The sequence below is a fragment of the Dermacentor silvarum genome, chromosome 9 (assembly GCF_013339745.2).
Source record: "Dermacentor silvarum isolate Dsil-2018 chromosome 9, BIME_Dsil_1.4, whole genome shotgun sequence".
NCBI lineage: Eukaryota > Metazoa > Arthropoda > Arachnida > Ixodida > Ixodidae > Dermacentor > Dermacentor silvarum.
Window position 1 is genome coordinate 133894815 of NC_051162.1, and position 23584 is coordinate 133918398.

The following is a 23584-nucleotide window of genomic DNA, read 5'->3' on the forward strand; positions in this document are numbered from 1 at the left end:
CTTTAAAGCTGGCTTTTCCCTGTTGCTCGCGCGCTTGGCGGTGGATGTGTTAACGCGATGGCGTTAAGGGCCTCGTGTCGCAGAAAATCCGGCGTTGGCGTCGGCGTTAAGCATCGGCTTCTTCTTCTTTCTGGGGCTTTATGTGCCAAAACCAGATCTGATTATGAGGCACGCCGTAGTGGAGGGCTCCGGGTTAATTTTGACCACCTGGGGTTCTTTAACGTGCACTACAACGCAAGCACATCGGCGTCTGGCGGAAGTAACCATGCCGAACCACATCATCGCGAACCACCCCGACCACATAGGCCCTCCACGTGGCGCAAGGCGTTAGTGAACAAAAATTGAATTTCTCAAAGTAAAATTCGTCATTAAAATAGTAAAGTACGACTTAACCACAACCTACAGGCGTGATAGCGTCGGATTGAATTTGAGTAATTTGAGTAAAAAGCCTGATAATCAGCCAGAGAAATTTGAATGCTATCGCGTTCCACTCTTAAAGGCGAAGCTTAAGCGTTCTCCAATTCTGATGGTGTTTCGCTGACCTTTCGTTCTAGGCAACATTGAGGGGAATGTTGAAAACCGAGCCTTTCTAAATTTTGGACACGCGCTCGCCTAGGGGCAACAGCAAACAAATAATAAAATAATAAAGAAGGGTCCTAGGGCCTTCACATTTTGATATAAGACGGCTTAAATTGCTCCCGTAAAAATGTCTTCCCAGCAATGCATTTGTACTTTAAGGGGTCAGTGTAAGCTTGATCTTTGTAAGCTGGCTTTCCCATGTTGTGTCTTGCAGTGAAGCCTACTTATAAGAAAAATGTGATGCGAACGGAGCCTGATAACGCTATCGCGTTCCACTCTTAAAGGCGAAGCTTAAGCGTCCTCCAATTTTTAAGTATAGCTGTTGCTTATATTGGGTAGTTGATGCCAAGAGTAACCAGCGCCAGTGTATTAGGAGATACCTTAGACATGTGGGGAAGTGTACTTACGGGGCGTTGTGTGGGCTTTGGGGTTGGTTTTCATCAACTGCTAGGGCGCATAGCGGCAGAGACCAACGCAACAGACGCTAACGGAACAAGAATGTTACCAGCAGGAGGGTTCGGATTATAGCCGGAGGAGCATTTTCAAGCGGAAACTTAGACAAAATAGAAAGAGAGAGAGCTCATGTTTTATTCACACAAACGTGCTGTTTATTGTGGCTTTAATGTAGTACGTTAAATACACTGTAGGTGTCTTCTATTCCACTGCTGTATAATTTTGGCGCAATATTTTATGCAAAGGCAACATCAGAGCTAGTGCAAACCTATAGTGTCAGTCTTGTTTGTAGAAAGCATTTACTGGAGCTTTCTAGATGTGTTACACATACATTTACTACTTAAAGTGTGCAATGTCTATATGAACTTTACCTTCGTCCTCTCACGTGCACAACATCTAGAAAGCTCAAGTAAACATTTTCAACAAGAACGAACAAACAATATCGGGAGAGACCATACATAAAGGAGTAAGCAGCATAGGATAACGAACGCTAACTTTCGCCCTGCTTGCAAAAGGTAATCATTAATTTCCATGAAAGCGTAAAATTGTGTTCTGTCTGCACTTCTTTCGGTATGAAATAACGTATATTTCAGAGCCAATAAAATGAAGGAGTCAATCACCAAGAAGCATCTCCGGGAAACAGAAAGTTCCTTTAGAGGTGCTTCTTCGTATTACACGAACGAATTACAAGCATATTAGATATAAAGATTGAAAGACCACGCTAGCCAAAATCACAGCCTTCATTTGCGACTCGAGCGATAGTGTGAATAATGCACTGTTAGAAAAATAATTAATCGGCTCTTTGAAACTGTATTGCAAATATATAGTAATTACAACGACTTGCTGTTTTTTTTTTTTTGCTTTTTTCTGTGAAGATATTGAGCGGTAAAAAAATCAAGTGCTGACTTCCGCAGAAAAATCTCGTGGTGTGGGGTAATTGTCAGCTGCCGACCACCACAGCGTCCATTCATCGTGCGGCCGCCATTGGACCAGCGTGCTTTTTGCAGCACTTGCAGCGGAAGTAGCACAGGTCGAAGAAGTTGCACCCTTCGTCTACCCGCCAGTCCGATTCCTGCGTATACGTCACACTAAGGTGGGCTATCACGGTCGTCACGTCAAGTCAAGGGTCCCACAAGCGCGCGTGTAATCGGGATCTACCATAAAGGAATTGCTATAAGCCAGGACGCTTTAAAAAAAAAACAAGTAAATGCTGTAAACTGATAAATGACATTTATTCGCCTAATAAGCTCCAATAGATGCAGGTTACGAAACTGCGATGTGTACTCTTGATGCCAAATTGCGGAGTCGTAGCCTTGGTGCTCGAGGTTTTCACCGTCGCCATTGCCACTGTGCGACGGTGCATGAGATTTATTTCCGGATGCCGTAGTGACCATGTATTCTAATGGGAACGAAATGCAAACACGCTTGTGTACTACTGCGCGAGTTTTGGAGAAATCACGCCAAATCGTAGCAACATCTATGCACTGCGGACCGATTATTCCCCTACTGGTTTAATCAATGCAGCGACACATTTTACGGTAGTATTCTAACCATGAAACACTATAGCTACAGTTGACTGAATTATCAATTTTAAGTTCGAAAGAAACACTTAGGCTATGAAAGACGCCGCATCGAAGGACTCCAAATTATTTTTATCAGATGACGTTGTTTGACGTGCGCCTAAATCTGAGTGACATGAGCGTTTCTTGCATTCCGCCCCCATCAGAACTTGACCGCCGCGTCAGGGAATCGAACCCGCGTCTTCTCGCTCTGCAGTAGAACGCCACTGAGCCATCGTCCTGGGTCTCTGACCGCGGGTAATTAGTAGGGGTACTGGCGCTATAGAGCAGAGAGCGAGAGATACGCTGCTGCGAGCGAGAGATACGTGCATATACATACTATACCTCCATCTCGGTGTCTGTCTCGTCCCAGTAGCCGCAGTAGGCCTGCTGCAGGAAAGTGACCTCGGTCACGTGTCCCTCGCTGTGCGACCGCTTGATCACGGGCGGCTTGAGCAGGCTGAATGAGACGCGCAGCTTGGTGCGGATCACGTACTCTTTGCGCAGGATGAATGGCAGGTACACCTGCGGGGACACGCATCCATGCACCTGCGTTGTTTATTCTGCTGTGTGTTTATGCTAACAGCGGATCACTTCCATGAAGCACTTCCTCACATTATCTGCCTCAGTAGTTGCGTGCAGCAGATACAAAGCTGCGAGGCCTGCCAACGGCAAACGCACATGCTTTCGCAGGTAGCAAAGCGCTGGATGACAAAGCGCAGGCCAACACCCCTAGATGTGTTTGCCCTTTTGAATGGTCGGAGCACCTGTGGCTTCCAGGGTGCCGCGTGAAACTAATGAGGCAGAGTATATAGTATACCTTGATATTGTATGTATTCCGATGCAATTATGTTTCTTTTTCTCTCTCCATTTTTTCCTAAAACCTATGTAATTTCTAGGGGCGTGCGAATAATCAGAACTTTCTAATAATGAATCAAATATTGCCATACTCGATCGTTTCGGTCTTCTAATCGAATAATCACTATTCGTAAATATTAATATGAAGTCCTGTGAGCAAAATAAATAAATAAATAAATAAATAAATAAATAAATAAATAAATAAATAAATAAATAAATAAATAAATAAATAAATAAATAAATAAATAAATAAATAAATAAATAAATAAATAAATAAATAAATAAAATCACTGATTTGGGCTAGTTCCGTCATTCTATAAATTTGACAATGCAGCGAACAAAAAACACGGACGAAGACGGCAGACATGCCCAGGACGGGCGCAGACTTCCAACTATGCTTCAGGAAGTCCCCTCCCCTCAAATGGGCTACACATACATCTTTACCTGACATGTTCCACCCGAATGTTAATAAAGCCGCAACGAAAACGTAATCACAGAAAACGTAATTGTACCATATAATAAACCGTGTCAACAGTACCCATTGTCACACTAAGTACAAAGGCAACACATGCATCTCATGGAAAGAGTGCAAGGTTTATAGGGTATTTTTATTTTCGCATCTCATTCCATTTGTTAGCGTTCGTTTCAGTACCCACACATCTTCTGAAGGCACAATTTGAAACATAGCCAATCGACATGAACGAGACCAGTGAAACTCTCTTCTATTCTGTCATCACTCGCTCAAAAGCGTTCGAAGCAGGAGCAGCCAAAAAAAAAAAAAAGCAGTGATAGTAATTAAGCGCTTCTAGTCTTAAAATCACATCAAATTACACCTTTACTTATGATGATTAATTACAAAAAGAGTGACATGCAGGCGGCGCCATAGAACTTCTCTCGGATGTATTTATTTAATTAATTAATTAACTAAAAATTAATAAATAATTATTAATTTTTACAGTACTGTCAACCCGAGTACCTGACTTTAGGCAGTTATTACAAACGATTACACAGAATAGGTACACAAATAAAATTATAAAGAAAATATTTTAAGCAGTACGTGCAAGAACAGCACGAAAACAATAAGAAATAAAGCTCTAAATCTGTAGGGAGTTACAAAAGAAGGCACACAAAGCAAATGGAGAAACATAAATAAGTTGTTAGCTGCAAAAGAAAATGCACATGATCACTAATACACAGGCTCACTAAACTCATGTGCACGAAGTGTTTGAATACGTGATAAGTTGTTGTTGAACTCACGTTTTTCGGTAGTTTGTTCCATAATTTTGTTGCGGCAAATGGAAATCAATTTTTTTCCTGTTACTACTTTCATATATCAATGTTGTCAGCGCTTAGATGGCGCCCGGGAAAGCTCAGTCCTACTCCGGTCTCAGTATACGTCTGAAAATGCTACTAATGCAGCCGTGCGCTTGCGAAGCGAACCGTTAAGTGGCAACGTTTTACGTTTGCTCTTGCTCCTCGTTTGAGCACAGTTTGGTGTCATAACAAACTGGGGTAGTGGCGTTCAGCGCGACTTTGCTCTTAAAATGACACTAAAGTAAACAGTAAATCAATTTGTAGTCCGGGGGAGTATTTCTTCAAAGCTTTATTTCTGTATATTTGGCGCAAAGTGGTCAAATATTACTGCAGAAAATAAAACCAAGCTTGTTTTCCATTTTGCTCCGGACTCCGGCACCAATACGTGATTTTGACTTCGGGGATTTAGATGAATTTTCTCGCACTTGGGCTGCTTTGGGTGCAAGGAACTTGCTGTATTACGTATTTTGTTCTTTTAGACTGCATCGCGCCGTCCTTTACCGATAGACATTTAACTTGGACCACGGTAGAAGCTGTCGCAATTCATGACGTCACTGCGTGCTTGTCCGCTGGAAGGAGGCGTTGCCACCAGACTTTGGTGTGTGCGCACCTTCTGGCTTACCGAGATCTCCACTCACGTTAAGAGTGAGCTTTGCGGCACGCTAGAATTTATTACTGCAGCTAGCTTAATGTTCCTCTTCTTGCCCTCGGACAATTTGGTGCCAACGTATACCTATAGCTATTGCTATGAGGTATAATAACCACACAGCTATCGTAAACATCAAAGACGAAACATTTACGGACACGTATACATTTCACTTGTGGTGTCCTCCTCCTCATCATCATCACTTTAATTATCAGAATCATATTTATGCCCTCTGCAAGACGAAGGCCTCTATACCAGCGTCCTCCAATTACCCCCGCCTTGCTCCATGCTGACACCATCCTATGCCCTAAGTTTCCCAATTTAATAGCGCAGCCGATGTTCTCCGCCGCCCTCGACTGTACTTTCCATCCTGCACATTCAGTAATCCCAATAGACAAACTGTTGTACGCATTAATTGTCGGAGTCATGAGGGAGGTTACAGAATGCATACCAAGAGAAGGGAAGCGCAGTCGAGGTCGGCAGAAAACCAGATGGGATGATGAAGTTAGGAAATTTGCAGGCGCAAGTTGGAATACGCTGGCGCAAGACAGGGGTAATTGGATATCGCAGGGAGAGGCCTTCGTCCTGCAGTGGACATAAAATAGGCTGGTGATGATGATGACGTTCGCATTAAATCAAACTCCATGTCTTCCTCTTAACCTCCTCCGCAGTGGTGTATCGCGTATAAAGCAAGAGGGACATGATGCGTACCGTGTCGTCAGTCTGCAGTATCAGGCGGTTTCGCAGGAACTCCGGTGCGGCCGCCTCCTGGCGCAGGTCGGGCAGCGAACGCGTGCGGGTCAGCCTGAACTTGCGCTGCTCCGTCAGGGGCGCGTGACTCGACGAAGCCGCCACGGGGGGTTCCAACTGCGTCGATGCAGCGCCACCCGCGAGCGTTATTTTTACACGCACTTACAGGCAAAAAATTTGCACTAATGCTTTTTAATGGACGAATAACACGGCCAAGAGAACGGCACGGATGGAGACTAGGAGGGAGCATGACGACAGGCAGCCAGCCTCGGCAAGGCGGTGGCCTCCTGTGACGCCTCCCATACTTTTCATCGGGGTCAATCTGCGCGTTGACATCGGGTAATAACAAGCCCTACGTGGTTGCCGAACCTTTCGATGCAATGTTTGGCTCGCCCGCAGTGGCTGTTAGTGACGCCCTCATCATGATCGGCCCTGGCCACCCGCCGTTCACTCTATGCTCTCCAATAATTCTCCGCGCGCCCAGCGACTATATATAGGAATTACCGCTTGCCTATCAAGTGACGAGGGCCAGTTCTCCATGAGACTTCCCTTGTATTTGTTTATGGTTCAAAATTATCCCGGGACCCTCCTTCCTAATCTTTTTTCTTGCTCCGCGGAGAACGGGGATAAATCAACGTTCGCTATACGTTACTCAGACATTCGTTAATGTGGGACACGTTGATGAGCAAGGCAAGGTGCGTTCATTCAGGCGATGGTTCGTTCAACAAGGTCTCAAAGGCGGATGCCTCCGTCGTTTTGGAGTAAGGCCAAACTAATTGAATCCATATTTTATGGCTCAATTTATGTTTATGCGTCTCACAAAAAGGCAATGGTGTTGTTCGTTTACAGGCGAAAACGACTCAACAGAAAGTGTGTCTTAAAGCGTGCTTCTCTGCAATAACAGCCTTTATGGGGTGAAGCCCAGGTTGACGTACCTGCATGTTCAAAACAAACACGTGTGTGTGCGCAGCCTAGGATGTGTACAATGTTAACGGCGTCATCCATAAAAATTATCAACAAAGAAACTTCATCCATGTTGCGCATAAACCGTTTAGGTCCAGGAAGAAGTGTTCAGCTGATTCTGATATGAGAACGTATACACCTGCATGGGCGAAATAGACGCTAAAGAGAAACGTTACATCAGTTTAGAATGATAAAATATTCCCTGAAAACTCTACTTTCGTCAATTTCGCGGTAAGATATTCATTACTAGAGGATGAAATCAAACTTCAATTTCTTTAATTTCGCACCGTAATCCCGCGTGGTTACATCAGTGTGACGTCATGAACTTCAAAAGCTTTACTCGTATTTGTGCCGTTGGGGCTAAGTCTATTTGGGCCGTTGTGGCTAAGTCAAGGTTCGCTAAACTTTCTAATTTCCGTCTTTGGCTCCTTTAGAATGCAGCGTTGTCTTTGTTTACCGATAAAGAGTTAACTGGGCCTGTACAGGCGCTGTCTGAATCCACGATATCACGGCGAGCTGGTGCGGGAACCTCAAGGCGGCGTAGGGCGCCGACCAGTCTTTCATTGTTGCGACTTTTCCAGCGTGTCAGGCATCCTATCATGGTAATAGGGCCTTTTTTGCGTTGTGAAAGGGTAATTAGTCTTATACAGCTCAACGTATTTCTCTATAAAGCCTCTTTTTAAGACTGGCAAAATCTTAAGAAAACGCCCGAAACTAATACATTCTTCGATTATTTTAATTTTTTTTTTTTGTCTTGAATGAACACTGGTCTCTCTGCAAGCAATAATCGCCCACCCCCCGCTGACTACGGCTCAGAAGCTGCATAGCTCTGCTAATTATAGAGAAGCCACGAAACATCTGGCCGCGGCGGCTGCATTCAGCTGACCACGCGAAATATTTTGTCTACTGAGAATTAGGTGCACGTTGAAGCATCCTAGTGACTCAAAACTCATCCACGGTTCTTCGCTATGCTGTCTCTCATAGCGCAGGCGTAACTCCAGGACGCAGAGCTCTACCAGCTATCACTGCCACAGTCCATCGTTCAATCTTTATTGAGATAGCAATTATACGGAAACTCGAAGCGCACTCGTGCCATCATCTTTACCACGGTTTCTTGCTTGTGTGATAGCGCGTGCGCGGGTAACGCCCCAAGTGCTGAAGATCACGTGATCTGCTTGGAGTGCGATTCATTGATTTAAAACGTTTATTGTAAAAGGAAATAGTTGGGGAAGCAGATGGTTGGGGCCCCTAGTGCGGGGCTCCAATTAAGCTTCGCATTTAAGAGTGGAACGCGATAGCATTCAAAGATCTCTGACTGTTTGTGAGGCTTCCCGGCAACTGCAGCTTTCTTTTTTCTGCACATTCGCCTCGGCGTGCCAGCTGCTGAGTAGGCGAGAGCCATCTGGATGGTGTTTTTGAAAGGAACACCGACCGGGGCACGCAACTGTATGAATGGTAGAAAGGCTGGAAAAGGAATTTGTGTGTGAGTTTCCACGTAACAGAATTATGTTTTCTCGCATATTAAAAATACAATCCGACGCTATCATCCTGTAGGCTGCAGTTAAGTCGTACTTTACGATTTTTCTCACGCATTTTACTTTGAGAAGTTCAATTAGTTCACCAGCGTCTCTGCGCCATGCGGAGGGCCTGCGTGGTCGGGATGGTTCGGGATGACTTTCTTGGCCGCGGACGCCGACGCCGAGACTGACGGCGACGCCGGACTTTCTGCGACAAGGGGCCTCTAACGCTTTCGCGTTAAAAGTAGCAGTTTCGCCCGAAATACGAAGCATCGATTGCGATAGGAAATTAGTAGACAGCTATACAAAGTAGGAACAGTAGTTTTATGGGCCGTATAAACTTGCAAACATTCGCTTACTAACTAAATTAACAAGCATGGTGTTAGCGCGCACATGCAAACATGGACACATCACACTCGATGACCGTGCACACTTGCCATCCAAAGGCTGGCGGGAGGAAGCGCGGAAGCAGCAGCGAGCAAAGTGACATTCTGCTGTCTATCGCTTCAACGCAAGCTGAGCGGCGAGAACCCAGCACGCACAAAGGTATGAGACCTCGACGCACCTAGACTGTGCCGCTAACGCAGATCGCTTTCGAGATAAGCCCCGCGCGACCACGCGCGGCCGCGCACTCCGCAGTTGCTGCTGGAGTACAACGCCGCCGCCCCTACCTCCCCTCTGCCCGGTTTCTTGCGCGCGACGGAAGACGGCGCGCTTGCTCTCCGCTTTCCTCCCTTGCGCGTGCGAGATTGAGCCGCGATCGTCGGCTCCCCTCGCGCGATTCCTCTCTCACATACAGCATACGGCGAGCGGCGACGGTGTTATCGCCCTTGGACTTTATACGGAACATCACGGCGACGCCGACAGCAAAAATGCGCCTTGAGTGTCCATATAATTACTATCGCAATAAAACTGGGATAGGTAGCTACTGTACTCTGTAGGATATGTGTTCTGGCGCTGTTGTCACAGTGGAAAGCTCCGGGGCAAGGTGTCTATATATATAGCTCACGAGGAATCCGCTGCCGACATCGGGCGGCAGGGCAAATGGGCACTCGATCATCTCCGATGGACTAGTTCGCGGCGCGGGCGAGATGTCGTGCCGGTTGGGCGTCGACGCCATCGGCCGCTCGGGAGAGGTCAGGTCCAGGCTGCCCATCAGGCGGCGCAGGTCGGCCTTCGCTCCGCCCACTGTGGGAGGGGTGCCCGGACAGCTCGGCGAGGGAGTGCGCAGGTGCAGGTAACCCGAGATACCCGGTGACATGTGGCCCAGGGTGTTCTGTGCGTCGGACGAAAGGGGTTCAGATAGATAGATAGATAGATAGATAGATAGATAGATAGATAGATAGATAGATAGATAGATAGATAGATAGATAGATAGATAGATAGATAGATAGATAGATAGATAGATAGATAGATAGATAGATAGATAGATAGATAGATAGATAGATAGATAGATAGATAGATAGATAGATAGATAGATAGATAGATAGATAGATAGATAGATAGATAGATAGATAGATAGATAGATAGATAGATAGATAGATTTTGAAGTATTAAACATGTAGGGCCTATGAGAGACGCCGAAATGGAGGGCTCTGGATTACTTTTGAGTATCAAGAGCCCTGACCATCAGGTTTATTCTGGATACGTCCCCTCGTCTCTACCCTAGCCCACTTCGATTATCTACCTGGCCGTGGGCTAACGCTACCCCTAGGATTAAGGAGCTTAATGAAAGATGGTTTTTTTTTGGGCCATACAGACATTGAGAGTGGTGATGTCTGCGCATGTATTTGATAGGCGAACCAAGACAGCGCTTATAAGAAGAGAGAATGGCGTGAGTTAGTATTGCTCCATGTCGAAAAATTTAGCACATAAACAAAGACGTATTTTGTCAACTCTTTGTTTATGGGCTAAATTTTTCGACATGGCAATATTGTGTGTATGGCACAGAAGTTCGTGAGAAGAGATGGATATTTTCTGTCGCCGCTTCTCCTCCATCCGCAGAATGTCCTCGAATTTCCGTCACGACCGCTAGGTGCGACTTTATCTACACATTTAAAGAACAGTATTGAGGACGGATATCCTACGAATATGGCGCCATCCCCGCTATTTCTGTTAAATGGCCATGACTTCATTTCTTACAGACTTAAATTGCACATTTGCAACGTATGCCGGGAAGCAGTTATCTAACGGTCAATTAGATGAACTTTTCAGCTAATTAATAGTTGCGAGTTTCTGTGCAAGTAATGTCCGCCTTAAATTTCAAGTAATTCACAAAGAGGTCGTATTTGAGGTACCTGCCACAAACATTATTTCTCAATCGGCTCAGAAAAAAAAAATATTCTTAAACCTTAAAGGTTATCATGAAACGGCATCCTTGTAAGTATCTTGTGAAATCTAAAAGATGCAAGGATGAAACAATCGGGCTACTCTGGTAACAGCAGGCCTTCAATTTTATAGATAAGTAGCGCATTTCAGCTCAGCCTTCATGAAAATTTCCCATGTAGGGGAACTATAGTACGCGGACGTTAATGAAGAAGACACACACAGCTGTGTGTGTGTCTTGTTCTTCATTTACGCCCTTATATTATAATTGCGCTGCATGAAGAGCCTTTATGATGACGTACCGGCAAACCAGTATCAACACCGATCAGCACAACTGTTTGCTACATCGAAGACTACCGATCATTGTTCGATTTGAGTGCGTCAAATGTGCGCATACGCCCCCGCACTATATAATAGCATACAAGATATAAATTCCACATTTATATCTCGTATGCTATTATACAGTCATTCGGAAGAGACATTTTGTGTCTTCCTTTCGTAACCGTTGTGCATGCCAAGTTCCTGTAACCAATAATGCCATTGCTTCCCAGGTCCGTGGACTGACCGTGGTCTCCCGGAGAGGGGTCCTTCGTTGGCGAGCCTGGTCGACGGCCTGCAGTTCCTCCATGCCCTGGTGTCTGGCGAGGCCAGCCGACGCTTTTGTCGACATTCTGCGCGAACAGCGGAATTATATTTTGTTTAGAATATTACTTTAAAATAAAATATACCAAACATGAACAGAAAGCCTAAATAGGAAATATGTGACGATCAGTCGGAAGAACTTCCCCTTTTGAACGCGACGAACTTAAAAAAAAAATTCCTTTAGTGTACCATTGACAACACGATTTATCCTTCCATGCATTCAGACAGGAGGGGAAGATAATCTTCATGGAAGCTAGCATTAGTAGCGCCATCGATGGGTGGTGCTTCTTTTCTGCTCTGAAGCACGCAGTCTCTTTGCTGATCGGCTGATACGAGCCCATATAGCCTTCCTCGCTGCATGGCAAAGAGTTGGTGAGACGCAGTTCGTGCTACCGACCTTGACTGGCCACCAAGGAAGAACTCGCGTCGACCGACGCTCACACCCGCAAGCGCGACTTCCTGCCTCACCGAAATGTCCCGCCATCGGTGCCGTTCACGTGTATATACGTGTATACGCATATACCGACGTCCTGCTCCTGGGCCGCTATTGGTTCAACAGCTTAGCGGCTCCACTCGCTAAACTGAAAAACTGAACAGCGAGCGACTGACTCGGAACGACCAAAGCGACCATTTGTGAACAGTTTGGTCGCGTGACCTCTGCAGGACTCGATAGCGAGACCCTGGTGTACGCTATCGAAGCACCGTAGGGATGAATGCCGCCTATAGGTGCGTGTTAAAGGGGCACTAAAGTGAACATAAAGTTGAGCTGTATAATCAATTGCGCTTCCGAGTGCCACAAGAGCGGCTCTTACTGCAAAAAAAAAAAAAATGATCGGCAAGCCAGAAGAGACGGACACATGAAAAACGGGTGGCGCCGCCGCCTTCCAGTTCCCGCAACAGATAGCCTTGACGTCATCAATTCTGACGGCGCTGGCTCGGGCCTACTTTATTCTTTAATGCTAAAGATGGACATCATTGTGTTCCAAAGGAGCCAAACACTAAAGTGAGCAAGTTTAGACATTTACTGCGTCGCAACAGCGAAAAATAGGAGAAAGTACTTTGAAATCGATCACATGACACTGACGTAACAGACGTAGGGGTTTCGGTGGGAAATTAAAACAGTGGAAGCTTCGCCTTGAATTGAATTGAATTCTGGAGTTTCACGTGTCAAAACCATGATTTCATTATGAGGCACGCCGTAGTGGGCTACTCCAGATTAATTTTGACCACCAGGGGATCTTTAACGTGCCCCCAAGGCACGGGACACGAGCGTTTTTGCATTTCGCAGCCATCGGACTGCAGCAGCCGCGTCCCGGATACGATCCCGCGACCTCGTGCTTAGCAGCGCAACACCATATCCGCTCGGTAGCTTGGCCTTGGTTTCCCTCTTCTCGCTATCACGCTCTTACCGCTAAACAAACAAAAATAAAGTTTGGCAGTAGTGCTTTATCACAGTAAACTGACTTAGGGTTTCTCTCTAGTATCCCTTTCGTGAGACCGCGTCTCCTTACGTGGGTATGTCGGCACGGTCAGGAGTGCGGACCACAGCCGGCGCTGGCTGCTGATTGGCGAGTCCGGCTTCGACGGCCGTCTTTGCCCCGCTCTCGGTAGACGCTCCAGTCGCGTCGGCGCTCGTCGACATGACCGCCGCTGACGGCGATCGGTGCAGTTTTCGGTTCCTCACGCGTTTGTGCTTGCGACGACTCGTCGACGAAGTCGCGGGGCTGGTTGCCGTCGCAACCGCAGGCTCCGGCTGCGGGGACTGCGGCTGCGAGGCCGGCGACGGTTTGCGATGCGACAGCCCTTCGGATGGCCTATGGACGAGAGCGCGTTTCGCCGATTAAACCTGTGAACTCGCCGTTCAATCTTTCAACGTGCATTTGAATATTTTAAAACTTTTAATATCAATGCTGTATTCTTACAGCACTAACGTATCAGAAGTATAACGAATAGACATGAAAACTAAGGGTCATGCAACGATCAATGTAGCTGAAAGTGATAGGCGTCGGGTTTTATTTATTTAATTACGTGTCAGGGGGGGGGGGGGGGGGGGACACAGTCGCCTATCCTATGACAGCCATGGAAGGAGTGGGTACATAAATAGAACACAAAAGTACAAGAACTCAAAAAAATACAACAGTATATCCCAGATAAGACGATGCTCTCGGTTAGAGGGCAATTGAATGCGGAGAGATGTTAGATATTCTGGTTGAGATTAAAAAATCGGAATTGGTTGTATCATGTTGCAGATAAGTGGCACTCTATTAAGGTAGCAGAATAGATGCCAAGGGTAGGAAAGAGCAATCGAAGACGGAAGAGAATTAGGCTGGAGTGATGAGTGTAGAGCTGCGCCATGTGCCTAGCTTACGTAGAAGCTGGCTTCGCCGCAATAAGCGGTTTTATGCGGAGAAACCCGCTTCATTCGTTTCCTTGTTCATACATTGGCCACGACCTGTACGTTGCAGTACCCACGGTCTTCCTCTTTCTTCCCCGCTATATTCAACCCTTGATAAATTTTTAAGTGATCAGTCAATCAGTTGATCGACCAATCATGCTACAATATTAACGAACGTGGCTTCCCCACAATAAGGAAACTTGTGAAGCCTCTTCGCTCAATATGTGCGCGTGCGCGCGCGTGCGCGTGGTAGTAATAAGTATTATTATAAATAAACAAAAGTGCATTAATCAGCCTGGATCTGATTCTCAGACCAATGCTAACAGACGGCGCTTCCGAGTAACCGCATGTGCTAACACTTGATATAATGCTCTCCGATGCGGTGAACTCCAGAATTTCGTGGTTCGCGGAGGGATGATGTTTATTGTAACGTCTTTTAGGTCAGTATTGGTCAGTATATAATGTTTAACTCCCACTGAAGTACATCCTTGCAATCCTTGCAATTTTTTATTGATATCGCGCGAACGTAGACCGCACGGCGTGCCCGCAACATTGTAGCTGCGAACGGCACTCCTGAAGCGAACAGCGCAGCAAAATACATCAGACTGGAAATCGCCTTGCACACCCCCGCGATCCCGCCTCCACCCAACGCTACAAGGGCACTGACAAGCCATGCGGTCGACGCTCGTGGGATATTAAAAAAAAATTAAATGTAAGGGTGTACATGTAAAACGCAGAAATACTTTTCTTAGGCAACCTCTGAACTGGTTTCTAAGAAAAAAATATTGCTGCCGATAGTTAGATAGTAATGTTATGCTTCCATTTCCCGAGTTTCATCACTCTTTTAAAAAAACATAAAAATGTTTGCACCCATCATGCCACCAATTACTCTTCTTTCCAAATCGAATTGGTACGGCGGTTGCTAATGAGAACATTTCCACGTTTCACGAGTAATCGAATAGTGATCATGAGGGTAAGTTAGACACTTTCGATGCCATTATTTTGTGTTAACTTAGGCTGCAAACCATCTAAACCCAGGAACGTATACTGTCAAGCATCATAGCGCCTTAAGTAGTTGATCGTAATACTTCTTTATATGAATCGGTTTCGTTACCTAGGAGGTGCATGCGTCATGACGTCATTAAACACTGGTTCACTCCGAGTGACCGCTGCAACAGGCAAGTGCAGTCAGAAGGAACATGCGCGCCACTTTCGTTTACACTTAGACAATTTCTTTCTTGGTGAGTTACTCCCACTTTTTCGTATCGGATGCGTTTCTAGCTTTTTTCGTAGGCTGATCCCAGAAATGGTGAAATATCTGAAAACGTATGCTTATTTCGAAGGTAGATCTGGTACCGATGGCCGCAGTGATATCGGTACCGTTGGTACCACAGTGAAGTACTGGGGTGCCGGTGGTACCTGCGGCACTGATGGTATTGGTACCGGTGGTAAGGGGAGCATTTTCGCATTCTTCCCTCGTGGCACCTATTGTTTTGAGACGCTGTCACTGAGACTGCGCCTCTAGTAGAAGACGCACACGCTGTCGCTTGAGTCGCTGCGGGCCTCAGAATAAATTATATGGTTAATACATCCGATTCTCATCCCCAACTTACTCAGAAAGAAATTTTCTTTTGTCGACTTCAACTAGAGGTTCAATCACTTTCCAACTTTTTTTTTTTTTATGAGCAATACCACAACACCGTCATACCTAGTCTGTTGCTAAGCAACGCCAGCAAATTTTGATCTGTGCCATGACGTCACGATAATGTCGGCGACGCGAGCTCCAGCATTTCGAGACCAAATTTAATACCAAATTAGAAAACCCTGTAAGCGCTTGCCAACCATCTGCTTTTTTTAATGTCATACTACACCATATAGAAGCATATGGTGGAGTTTCCTACTACTCCGAAAGTACGTGTTAGTACTGCTATTTAAAGGGTCACTAAAGATAAGCAATAAATCAATTTAGACTGATAAAGTATTATTTCCTAACTCTATTTTCGTTAATTTGCGGTAAACGGGTGATAACTAGAAGAGAGAAATAGCACGCAACTAGCATTTTTTTCTAACTTCGTGCCCAACGTCGTAGCGGCCGTGTGTCGTCGTTGATCCCGCAGTATATTCTCGTAATTGGGGCCGTTATGGCGCCCTAAATGTGCTACAAGCTTCACAAGTTCAGCCTATTGCTCGTTTAGTATATGGAATGTACGTATCTCTTTATGACCGTTAAGGAGATCGACTAGGCTAGGTCACTCTAATTAGGCCAAAACAGCCGCCGTCAAAATTCATGACGTCACAGCGAGATGCATGGCAACGCCACCCGGCCTTCGTCTTCGCATTTTCTGGCTTACCACGTCTCTTATCATGATAACAGTGGCTTTTTCGGTATTGTAGAAAGGTAATTCACTAATACAGCTATAAGCTTATTTATCTTTTTAGTGACGTCATCCTAATCAACCTTCGCACGTCGCCTTCGTCGTCGGTGTCCTCGCCGCGGTGCCTCCCGTGTGGTAGTTTGTGGACTCCCGGTATTTGCAGGGAAGCCTGGCCAGCCAACCGGAGCTCGGGAGTCGATGACCGCGGGGCCGGAGGAGACGAGGTCGAGCTCTTGCGCGGGCTCCCCTCGGGTTCCATCGTTCCCCGGGAAGCGACAATCTTGACAGGCGACACTCGGCACTTCTTCATCTTCTGCTTCCTCGCCTTCTATCAATGGCTCACGCTCAGGCGCTTGAGGATGACCATGGCTCAAGCAGGGTTTGGGTGGAAAGTTTGGTTTGGTTTGGTGCCTATAGATATAGCACAACCCACTACGGGCGATTGTCCATGAATCGGGCGGCAGTAGATATAAAAAGGATGAATACTTAAATAGGATTTTCTTACTTAAGAATGAGATAATAAATGAATTCTGATCGTTAATATTAATTTTCATGCTATAGTATCTTAAAATTTGAAATTAATATTTTTTGTTTTCTTGTTCTGGAAAGTAAAACAGTAACATTAGCATGGAAGCCTCCTTGTTTCCATTACAAAATTAAATATGGCATCACATACGTTCCTATTGCAGTGTCCTAGTGCCGACGCCCCCAGAGATAGAATGATAGGTAACGTAATGTTCAATCCAAGTTGGCGGAGTGGACCTTCTAGAAGTCGTTTTCTATGCATGGTGAACCTACGACACTCTATAAAGAAATGATCCATAGTTTCGGGTTCATTACAATAAAAACATAGAGGGGAAGGTGCCAAATCAGACCTATGGGAATAGAAATTAATTAAGCCTTGGTATTCGGCAACGCATTCGCGTAAATGACACTTGAAATTTTCTTGTTGAACACCATGCATCTGCTGTGCCAAGGAAATCCAAGGTGCTCAAAATCGGTCATTTAATACACATGATTTGGCATGTTCTTCTTGGAAATCTTGCAGAAGTGACGTATGGCCGAAGGTCTTAGGATCCTCAGCACAAGGCCTTTAAGAGATACCGCTGCTAGTGCGTCGGCTGACTCGTTTAAAGTGAGCCCCACGTGCCCTGGCACCCATACCAGGTGGATGAGGCGTAAATGTTGCGGGATGGATAAATGAAATTCTCGGAGAATTATAGATGAATTGGGCACAGATAACGCAGAGCAAACAGACAAGGAGTCGGTTAAGATTACGGCTGAAGAAATAGACGTGGGAAGTTTTCGTAGAGCTAGGATGATAAAGGAAGGCGAGACAACAAACCGTTCACTTCTTCTTTAATCATCGTTTGGAAACTTCACGCCCTTTCTGGCGTCTATCTACCTGTCCGTCTGGGCTCCTATAGCCGCTTTCCCGGTTAGGTAGAGCAAGGCTGCTATGCTGAGTGAACCGGGTTCGAAACCAACCATCGGATTTTTCAATAGGCCCTCTCAAAATTTTAGTCAGCATTTACTTGCCTAATGCTTCGTTTTCAATGTTTGCCTTTACCCCCTTTTGGTATTTTATTTGGTGCACTTTTCAATCAATCCAGTGTGGCCAATCCCCCAGTGGGTACGAGCCATGGTTTCAGGCAACTACAACTCTTTTTGTATATCTAATGAAATTGTAAACTGCAAGAAAAGCATCCCTGTGGCTGTGTCCCAGTGAAGTCGCCCCAAAGGAGAGAATGGTTAGCGAGGTTAATAATGGGCCAAGTTTTCGAAATGAAATTTCTAAGAGTTTTTTTTTCTCCTAAAAAATCGGCGGCACGAGAGGAAAAAAGTGCTCAATGGATTCGGATTCATTGAAAAAAGAACATAGAAGGGACACGGCGAGACCAGACCTGTGTAAGTAAATATTTAGAGGCAGTATACGGTATCTCAATTTTGTAATGGAAACTTCAAATTGCCTTGAAGTACACCAGTTATTATTCCATGGGAATCAAAGATGGTGAAAATCAGAAGATGATGTTAAAATAGATTTTGCGGAATTTTGCGAAATAGAGACATTTCTGTACCTAGCCGCGGTGACATAAGCTGATGTCGGCAAAACAGATATGACAGGGCCATTAAGGTGAGTGAATCAGCCATTTCAGTCAAGTGCAAACCACGATGTTCCGGTTCCCAAAGCAAGTATACTTGCCGCAAGTACGAAGGAACCATTGAACAAAATGTTCGCAAAATTCTTGAATTTGACGAGGCTGTAAGTGCTGTGCATACAGACAGTGAGTCAGTCACAATAACAGCTAATGAATCGTTTTGGGGAATCTTTCGTAGTGCTAATATAATCGCTATTAGTTCTGCCTGAAAAATTGGTGTGAAGTCGGGAAGGCGAAGAGATTAAGACAATTGAAGAGATTCAGAGAAGACTCCTTCCTCCTCAATGCACAGGGAAGCGTCGGTAGCTAGCTGGTTTAGGTTGTCTTTTAACATATTATTTAAATGTCTTCTGGGCAATAGTTTAGCATTATTTGGAAATATGTCATCGAATTCAGTTTTGAGGTTTGTTAAGACATTATTCGAATGGCAAACTTGACCTATTCACGCATTCAATTGTTGTAACTGTGCGTGCACAAATATCTGAGGACTGTGTAATCGCGACCACGATATACGTTAAAAAACTCAGACGGTTCAGCGAAAAATATATATTGTGCACGTATCCTTGAAAACTCATAAATTAAAAAAAAAAAGCGTTAACCGTAAGCATGTGGAATCTACAATCTAGGGTGGGTGTGTTAGCTTCCTGATATAACACAGTGTTGGCAACGAATCTAGGTTGCCCAAGGCATAATCGTAGATATTTTCTTTCTAACAGCATATCTGCCGCGCCGCCAACGAAGACGGCCACGCGAACGTGCGCTCTTTAATCAATGTGGCCGCGGTCGCCTTTACCACGAGCTGCATAGTACAAAACACATAATCACCAAAATGCACCCATCATAAGGTAGATTGCCAGTCGCAATAAATAAATAAATAAATAAATAAATAAATAAATAAATAAATAAATAAATAAATAAATAAATAAATAAATAAATAAATAAATGGGAGGCGACGTTTAGCTGCGGCACCAAATGCGTATTTACATAAAAACGTTGCGAGGCGAGAAGGTGGTAAAGACTTCGGACGCTGATCGACGAGTTTCCCGTTCTGATCTCGTCGAGAACCTTCGAGCCGCCCTCAGAGGCCCTGGCAACAGTCACCAACGCCGCGCGCGTTCGGTGCGAACGCGGGCAAGCGGCGACGGCGTCGACAACAGTTCTGTGCGTTGCTGGTGCTGCTGCATGTCCAAGTTTATACAGCTGATAAAACTAATATCCTTACTTCGTATAGCTCTCTACTAAGTTGCTATCGCAATTGATGCTTCGCCTTTCGAGTGAAACTGCGACATTTTTTTTTTCCTTCCCCGCAAATCTTCGCAGCAATACATAGCACGCGGGAAACCGAAAGAGCTACAAATAAATAAAGCCAGCTGTCATAAACCCTTGACACATTATTTTCATGCTAACCTAAATTAAGCGATTTAATGAATGATGCCTAAATACTTTTTTTATTTGAAGCCCGTCGCGGCAGCCTCACGTGCAAGCAAGCGCGAGCAAACGCCTCTGGCGCGCAGCGAAGCATAGATGCAGTGCCTAGAATATACTTACGTAAGTACTTTCTAGGTACTGTAGCATAGACGGAACGCGTGGAGTGATACATTTTAATGACCGCACTTCTTGCGTAGCTTCCACGGCGTTGCACCTGATGTATGAAACGGAGTATAGCGCTAGACGCGTCGGCGCCTACGAGCGACAGCATTCCTGGCATGCCACAAACGCAGGCAGGCAATCAGGAGCCGTGTCTGTGTCGGGCGAAGCGAGCGCGCACCTGCGCCGGCAGTAGGCAACGCGAGGTGATGTCATCGCTACTGCTTCGGCGCATGCGCGGCTAGGCAACGCGGGTGGTCTAGCCTTGTTGGTGCTGCTAGGCTAGGCTAGGTCACTCTAATTAGGCCAAAGAAGCCGCCGTCAAAATTTATGACGTCACAGCGCTCGAGATGCATGGCATCGCCCCCGGCTTTCGTCTTTCGCATTTCCTGGCTTACCACGTCTCTTACCATGGCAATAGTGGCTTTTTCGGTATTTTATAGAGGTAATTCACTAATACAGCTAAGCTTATTTATCTTTTTAGTGTCCCCTTAACTTAGTGACGTCATCTTAATCAACCTTCGCACGTCGCCTTCGTCGTCGGTGTCCTCGCCGCGGTGCCTCCCATGTGTTGGTTTGTGGACTCCCGGTATTTGCAGGGAAGCTTGGCCAGCCAACCGGAGCTCGGGAGTCGACGATCGCGGGGCCGCGTTGCCTCGTTGCGCGTTGCCCCGTTGGTGCTGTTACAATTTGTTTCTCTCTCAATCTCGCTCTCATTTTCTCTTTCCCTCTCCCGAGCATTGCGGGCGCCGCGCGCATGCTCTCTTTCCCTCTCCTCAACGTCCCATGTCAAGGCAACATGTGTACGGCACGGAGAGGAGGCGAGGCACACGCCGCTCCGCGAGGTGATTGCTAGGCAACGCAGTGATGTCATAGCTCGGCGAAGTTTTGCGACAGCAGGCGCTACTTCTATAGCTAGAACAGCGTCGCTGTTAAGAGTGAGCGAGCTCGCCTCGCGCTTGCCTCGCGCTCGTGCCACTGCTCGCGTGTTCATTGTCTTCTTCCACAGCTGGCTCCGACGCCGCTCATCATAATATAAAGGGGAAGCGGAATGCAGCAATAATCCAACATAGACGACTTTAGGAAATGAAATTATGGGGTTTTACGTGCCAAAACCATGATCTGATTATGAGGCACGCCGTAGTGGGGGACTCCAAAATAATTTGGACCACCTGGAGTTCTTTAACATGCACCTAAATCAAAGTACACGGGTGTTTTCACGTTTCGCCCCCATCGAAATGCGGCCGCCGTGGCCAGGATTTGATCCCGCGACCTCGTGCTTAGCAGCCCAACACCATAGCCACTAAGCAACTACGGCGGGTGGGGCTACAGTAAATATAAGGTGGTGCGTGGAATCTTGAAAGGAGTAATTAATGGGGCCAGCGCTAACCTTTGCAAATGCAATTGTGTGCTAGTGTTCCCATACTGCCCCTCGCGCTCAATGCCGGGCGTTGAGGTAAAGGTAGAGTGTACTAGACAATGGTATTCTAGTACACTCTAGGTAAAGGGCAACAACGGCGCTGAGTAGAAGGAAGGAAATGTCAGCGGTGGCGCGGGAGGGCGTTGAGGGAAAGGGCAATGACTGCGCCGGGGAGGAGAAGGGAGATGTCAGTGATGGTGCCCGTAGAACGTTCTGGAAACGGCGGGCGTCGGCGGCAGCACGCTCGCAGCGCGCTCGCGCTCCTTGTATATGTCAGCCCGTGGGCTCAGAGCTCCATTCCACATCGCTATGGGTCCAACTTCATATTCTTAGAAAGTTCCAAGCATCTCCCGTAATATGTGAATAAAAATTTCGCCCATTCAGTTACGCTTGTGCATTGCCGTGAATTTCCGAAGGGGAATGTCCAGAATTCCTGGACATGTAAGGGCTGCCGTATTGCATCGAGAGAGAGAGAGAGAGAGAGGAAAGGCGAGATGGCTGCCGGTGCGTTCTGTCCTCCACTGGCAGGAGAAACGCCATTCGTCGGCGAGTGGAGACAGTCGCCGGCCTGTTTCGGAAGAAGGGGGATTCGCGACATGCAAACGCTGTCGCATGGTATTGCCGTGATACGCAAGGAAATGCGATACGTACGCTGCTGTCGCCTTCATGCAAACGTGGCTTATCTCTATAGAATTGTGTTTCAGAGAGCGAGACCTTCACGATCCTTCAAAGCTTTTCGTTTTTAAGTGCTGAGTTACAGTCTTGTCAATTTGATGTTCCGGTCCAGTTCTCTTCGAGTATTTTTTATTTTATTAACAGCGAAGCTGTTTAAGCCAGCCGTAATTTGTGGTTAGTAGGTGCGTATCAGGGGCGTAGCCAGAAATTTTTTTCGGGGGGGGGGGGGGGGTTCACCGGCCCGACCGGGGGGGGGGGGGGGGCAAGCTTATGCTTTCCTCTACGTCACGTGATCGATAATAAATATTGGTAGTTTAAGCAGACTCTACACATGTACATCAAAGACATGGGACCCCCCGCCCCCCTCGCGTGTGCGTGTGCTTGCGAAGAAATTAAGTAAACAGTAAAGTAAGCTCGGTAAAATACAGTAAGTACGACAGGTACAGTGGGCGTTTGGAGCAACGGTCTCTCATCGCGCCGCTAAATAGACCAGTCTTCGAAGACGCATCATTGAGACGACCCGTGCGATCGGAGAAGGCATCATTAGTTGTTAATTTCCGTTAAGCGTAGATGGCGTCGTCCTCGTCGGGGCGAAGTGCGTTTCACAAGTCAAGGACGACTATACGCGTGAAAATTAATGCACGTGTGACCAGGCTATACCTACTCCCATAGCAATAGTTTGTTCGTTGCGTCTTTGCGCTAGAAAACTTAAATAAGCGCACAAACGCGTAAGGCTTTTCTTTCTTTTTTTTTTTTTTTCGAAGATTTCGTCGCCCTGCTCCCTCATACGAGAGGGTTGCATTTCCTGCGACAAGTGCATGGGCCGCTGTGCCTTCCGCTGTGTGCGAGCGTGCAGCCGTCGATCATTGCCTTTACGTCAACAGATTCAGAATTGTAAAGAATATTTCACCGCACAGCATAGATATGGCATGTGTACGCATTTTAAGTAGTGCGTGCAACTCATTTCTGCTTCACTTACGCCGGTGCAAACAGGAAGCGGCCTTGTACCTCAAAGAATCTCGACTGATTGGTGTACTAGTGATGCAGGAATGAACTCCGGTCTTCTTCAGTGCACAGTGCACGCAATTAATTTCTCAGGACACGTGAACTCCGACGAGAACTGTCAGCGCCTGCAACAAGAGTTTGCTTACGCTGTACTGCGCACAGCAGTAATTCATGCTTGTCGGCTGTCTGTTTCGTGTATTCTGTTGCGAGTCGGTGGAATTTCACTGCTGTCATCAACCCCTTCGTGTGGACAAATTGCTGGTTTGGGATTCCACAACAAAACAGCAACTACCAGCCTTCCGTAATTGCTGGTTTGGGATTCAACAACACAACAGTAATTACCAGCCTTCCGTAGGGGCGCA

At 46.3% G+C, this 23584-nt stretch overlaps 1 protein-coding gene across 1 annotated transcript; it reads right to left on the reverse strand.

Moving 5' to 3' along the window:
- Nucleotides 1–1191: 1191 nt before the first annotated feature.
- On the reverse strand, nt 1192–9902 carry LOC119463916 (uncharacterized). Its single transcript, XM_037724738.2, has 4 exons — nt 9649–9902; nt 6121–6276; nt 2937–3116; nt 1192–2104 (listed from the first exon to the last, which is right to left on the reverse strand). The coding sequence occupies exons 1-4, from the start codon at nt 9898–9900 to the stop codon at nt 2000–2002; spliced, it is 693 nt and encodes a 230-aa protein (XP_037580666.2). The 5' UTR covers nt 9901–9902; the 3' UTR covers nt 1192–1999.
- Nucleotides 9903–23584: the final 13682 nt, after the last annotated feature.

What these genes read in the sequence shown, in the direction of transcription:
- LOC119463916 (XM_037724738.2), bottom strand. Translation starts at nt 9,900, where the DNA reads ATGTCACCGGGTATCTCGGGTTACCTGCACCTGCGCACTCCCTCGCCG. An exon ending in ATGTCGGCAGCGGATTCCTC is followed by an intron (nt 6,277 to 9,648) that starts GTGAGCTATATA and finishes GCATCGACGCAG; the next exon opens with TTGGAACCCCCCGTGGCGGC. An exon ending in TACTGCAGACTGACGACACG is followed by an intron (nt 3,117 to 6,120) that starts GTACGCATCATG and finishes GTGTCCCCGCAG; the next exon opens with GTGTACCTGCCATTCATCCT.